General features: G+C 34.7%; 1 protein-coding gene across 2 annotated transcripts; it reads left to right on the forward strand.

Annotated features, from left to right (window-relative positions):
- LOC114400627 (translocon-associated protein subunit beta-like) lies at positions 1-2,899 on the forward strand. Of its 2 annotated transcripts, XM_028363167.1 has the most exons (7): positions 28-102; positions 129-334; positions 1,354-1,452; positions 1,550-1,658; positions 1,898-1,969; positions 2,091-2,096; positions 2,489-2,899. In XM_028363167.1, exons 2-7 carry the CDS (start codon positions 153-155, stop codon positions 2,603-2,605), a joined length of 585 nt encoding a protein of 194 aa, XP_028218968.1. In that variant the 5' UTR covers positions 28-102; positions 129-152; the 3' UTR covers positions 2,606-2,899. The 2 variants fall into 2 exon arrangements, with proteins under 2 accessions (XP_028218967.1, XP_028218968.1); XM_028363166.1 differs by having other exon boundaries at positions 1-334.
- The last annotated feature ends 2,246 nt before the right edge of the window (positions 2,900-5,145 follow it).

Raw genomic sequence — 5,145 nt, forward strand, 5'->3', positions numbered from 1 at the left:
CGATCCCTTGCAACCCTAGCCTTCGATCGAATTGCCCCAGATCACAAACCACATTAAAAAAAGACTCCCACGTTCTCTTCTCTCTCCGTCTCTCTCTCTCTCTCTTCATTTCTCATTGACTCTCTCTTTCTCTCTCTCTCTGCACAGTGCCAATGGCGGATCCAATCGCGAAGGCTCTGATCGCGTTTGCGCTCTTAGCTTCCCTTTTGCTGTGCTTGCAAGCTTCCTCCGATGTCCCCTTCATCGTCGCTCACAAAAAGGCCTCCCTCAACAGACTCAAGTCCGGCGCCGAAAGGGTCTCCGTCACCATCGACATCTACAACCAAGGAACCTCGTACGTTCCGATCTACCATCAAATCGTTCATATTTTTTCAATTTTCAATTTTTGTTGTCTTAGATCCCAATTTCCCCTTTGCATGCATGCCCTCATTCCTTTTTGTTTAATTCAAATGCTTGAATTGTGTTTGTGCTACTTCGCTGCTGATGAAATTTAAGCTGGATCTTGTTTACTTTTTTCTTATTCTTAAGTGGTATGGGAATTTATGAAAAAGGGTAATATCTGATCTTCTTAAAAGAAGATAGAGATGATAAAAGTTAGTGACTTTTGTTTATAAGCAACTTTTTTTAGCATCTGGGTCATACCACTTTTGCCTGCATGAGTAGGTAAGTGGGAAGAAAGGTGATTTTGCTTTATCTGCTTGATCTGATTGTTGAGGAAATGGAGTGTTCCTTGATGATGCTTCATTTGATGTGGAAACTTTGAATTTGGTGGTTTGATTGGGGTTTTTGAGGGCATTTAGTGGTGCTACTTGTAAATTTGAAGAGTGGGTGTTTTCAGATAATTGAGAAGTGAATGGCATGTTGTATTTGCTTAGATACGCACGTTACTCTTTAATTTTAGGTCAAATAATGAGAATGAACACAGAAACAACAAATAGTTGCATTTGATTTGACACAAACGTGAAACCAAACTTACTATTAGTTTGCCCCCTTACTTTTTAAGGATTTTCTGGAGGACAGTACCAAAATGCATAAGCTTTCCTCTTCATGTGTTTTACAGGATTGTGTTAATGACTGAGTCAATCAATAAGATAGGTCTTTGTGTGCTGTCACTTCTGTTGAATCATGGTTTTATTTCCAAACTCTTGAGTTCCTCTGTTTATCTTTTTAATGTGAGAGGATATCACGTTTATGTAAACAAGCCTTATAAATTGTAACTCCTTGTCCACCTGTAACTTGTTGAATTGTTAAATTTAGGATTTTCTGTTTTTAAAAAAATAAAATCTTATTGTATGGTATCTATTTTTATTTTGCGAATTTTTTACTTATCCATTTTCTTGTGTTTTTTTAAAGGACGGCCTATGATGTAAGCTTATCAGACGATAGCTGGCCAAGTGATGCTTTTGATGTAATCAGTGGTAGCACATCAAAGTCATGGGAAAGGCTTGATGCGTGAGTTTCCTATTGTTTTCTCTACTTCAGGTTACCTCCTGTTTCTGCTCTGCTGCATTTTAGTTCATCTCTTTTTACAAACAAGTGCTATTTTCAGTGGTGGCATCATTTCTCACACATTTGAGCTGGAGGCAAAATCAAAGGGAGTATTTGCTGGTGAACCAGCTGTCATAAAGTTCCGTGTTCCCACAAAGGCTGCTTTGCAGGTTAATATCTGTTGGAATTGTTGTCTATTTTTTATTTCTGGCAATGTTATCAATGGCGGAATGCCAAAATTCCACCATGTAAACATGCCATTGCGGGCTTTCTTTCACAAATTGCTTATGGCAGTTGGCGAAAAATCTGCCATGCCATTCTGCCATAGCAGCCATGGCTCTGCCATTTAGCAACACTGATTTTTGGTGAGCAACTTGTTTCTTATTGTAGTAGTTTTTTTCCCTATTAGGAGGCATATTCAACTCCCATATTGCCTTTGGATGTTCTTTCTGATAGACCTCCCGAGAAGAAGTTTGAATGGGTATATTTCCTGTATACTTGAACTTGACAGTTACATGAATCAATATCAATTGCTTTTATGTTGACTGACATATTTACTTTTTGTTTTCATGTATTCTACTTGGTTTGACCTGATATCTCAGGCTAAGGTATGGACAAAATTATTTTATATTCTCTATAGTTGCAATCATCATAACTGTGCAAATGACATATAAGTTTGAATTATCATGAGGGTTGCCTATTTTGATAGTTAAATTTGCATGTCTTTGTTCAAGCATGATGAATGGGTCTCATTCACCTTTCTGGTGCTTGATCCATTCTTGATAAATGGATGATTTGATAAGTTGTGTTAGTGATGACACTGAAAATAAAGTTTATCTGTTATGCTTAGTTGTGCATTTTTCTCCCCAGATAGATGTGTGATTCATGAAGGAAATAATGCAATCTTTAATACCTTTTCAATGATATTCTTTGCAACCACTTTCTAGATGTATCACTGTATAAAGTCATTACCTTAATATCAAACTTTTCTTGTCCACAGAGGTTGCTGGCTAAGTATGGATCTCTAATCTCGGTGATCTCCATCATGGTCCTGTTCATATACTTGGTAGCTTCACCATCAAAATCCAGCGCAAAGGGAAGCAAGAAGAAGCGTTAATCATTGGCAAATTAGAGCATTTGCAATCAGACACTTTGGAGGCTAGATCATGATATTCTGATGGTGGTCAGTTTTTACATAGTTGGACTTTTTTGAACGAATGGTTAAATGAGTTAGTGAGAGAACAAATTAATTTCTTGACGGCATAGCCTAAACAGTTGTTTCTGGTTCTCACTGGACGGAATGTATCTTTTAGCTAGCAAAAGTATATTTCTTAATTACCTGATCTCTCTGCCATTTTGGATTGAATACCATATTTTCTGGTGAACTCTTAAGTTTGATTTCCTTTGTAAATTATTTGCCGCCTCACCAAATCAGTTTTTGCACACGCATATAGCATGGCCATGGTAAACTTCAGAGGCCTTCATTGTTCCTCTATCTCTTTCTTTAGTCTCCTTAGTACTTACCATTACCTTCCTCAAGAGTTTGAATCTACTACTTAGTTTCTTGGTAGCTGATTTTTGAAACTTTAGTGATCCAACAAGTATGTGTATGTATGGATTAAAGTTTGCAAAAGTAATCCAAGTCTTGCTTTTTCCAAACTGAGTTTTCAGGCAAATTTTTCATGTTCAAACATACTTTTAGGGTAACCAAACATGCCACCAAAATGAGTTTACTCTCCAAACTAAGTTTTGGAGCTCCCTAAACGGAAAACCACCAAACATACCCTATAATAACAAGAATAAAATGAGGTATGGGGTAATGACAAAGAGACCTTCTGACTTTTTTTTTTGTTGAACTCTGAAGTTTGTTTTCATTGTGTCTGTTTTTTGCTCTTGCAGAGGGTTCTACCCGCTTTTTCTTTTTTGATAAGTTGGTTGAAATCTTCTATTTTCCAAGATATCTTGCCATCCATATGAATTGTGTTGTTTCTGTTGGGTGACCTGAGAAATACAATTTTGATGTAAGAAAAATTGAAATAAACTTTGTGTTGCCAATGTTATGTCATGCAAACAACCCATCTTTCTTGTACCCCGGAAGTATTTGATTCCCGAACATAACTTTGGCCCAACAAGTTTTCATTGAGTGCCCCACCTCCCCCCTCTTGCATTTTGACGAAGTAGGGTACAAAACTAGGATTTAAGTGAGGGTCCGTTGGTTTGCAGTGAAAGAGGAATAATGGAGAGTGGAATGAACAGTAAAATAAGGTGGAATTTACACTTTAATTCCAAAATTTTCATCTTGATTCATTTTTATTTTATTTTAATCTACCAAACGCACCATGAAAGAGCATACTACTATGGAGGATAAAATACAAGTATAACCGTTAATTATGACGGCTGAGAAGTATATTTTGCAATTTCAAATTGTGTATCATGAATCACGTGTGACATATGTAAGTGGTGTTGGGACCCACGTATGGAATGAAAAGTTCGCACGTTGACAATGCTCTACAATATAAAGTTTTTGTGTTAACGTGACGTCGTACACTTTTTTTTTTCTTCTTTTTGACAGTGACCTCAGACACTGCATATATGTGCTTGAAATAATTAACATGCCAACTACCAAAAAAAATCAACATTTTTATATGTCGACAAATTTGTAGAAATTATATCAGAAACAATTGGTGGCATCTAAAATAAAGAAGAAAAAAAAGTTAAACGGAAGTTATATTTTTAAGGCATGAAATTTGTCAAGAAACGGATACCTCGATACTAAAATAGCATTTAAAGAAAAAAAGTTTATTATGACATTTTAAGAAAACTACAAAAATTTGTGTGGTGTACTAATTATGTATCATACTTTATTTCTAATATTAGAATTATATGTGCCCTCATTGTATAAAAGATAAAGAAATAGTCCTTCAATAAGGGATTCACAAATGACTAACAGTTATTTACACAATAAACTCCTACTTGGTTCTATGTTTCGGACGTGATTTTTCATACTGCGGATGTAATTTTCAAAAGCTAATAACTACAGCTTCTACACCCTAAAGGTAATTTCTTTCCTCTCAATGAGTTTCCAAACGCTATTAGTATTCCACTTTCTAAAGGCTCATTGATAATAGAAATTGTTGCCTCAAAATTAGGATAGAGGAATCCCAACTAAACAAAGATTATCTAAGTATTTGACGTTCAAGTTTCAACTAAACAAAGATTATTACTTGTTTTTTATTACCAAATTCACCACATTAGAAGTTATAACTTATAAGATTAATATGATGGTGAGGGGAGAAATAAGTCATGAGTTCGGATACTTTCCATTAAAAATTAATAAACTAACAATTAACTTTTGTCAATAAAAAATAATAATTTCTTTCGTAAGAAGATGTCTTATTTAACATTTTTTTTCCATTAAAAACTGATTGTAAAGCAAACTTAATTATTTAAAAAAGATGTTAAAATTCTGATTTCAAATCAATTTTTTTTGTTAGATGACTAGATTTATATTCTTTGATTTTGATATTATACATACAGAAGGAGAAAAAAATTCGTTACTAAAGTTTTTAACGAGAGTTTTTGCAAGGAAAAAAAAATTACAAATCAAAAGTTAAGACAAAAGATTCACATTTTAGAGACTATCAAAACAGTCGCTTT

Source organism: Glycine soja, chromosome 19, assembly GCF_004193775.1.
Source record: "Glycine soja cultivar W05 chromosome 19, ASM419377v2, whole genome shotgun sequence".
Classification (NCBI taxonomy): Eukaryota; Viridiplantae; Streptophyta; class Magnoliopsida; order Fabales; family Fabaceae; genus Glycine; species Glycine soja.

Coding starts and splice junctions, on each gene's coding strand:
- LOC114400627 (XM_028363166.1), top strand. CDS start 153: ATGGCGGATCCAATCGCGAAGGCTCTGATCGCGTTTGCGCTCTTAGCT. Junction 335..1,353: donor ATCTACAACCAAGGAACCTC/GTACGTTCCGAT, acceptor GTTTTTTTAAAG/GACGGCCTATGATGTAAGCT. Junction 1,659..1,897: donor CCACAAAGGCTGCTTTGCAG/GTTAATATCTGT, acceptor TTTCCCTATTAG/GAGGCATATTCAACTCCCAT.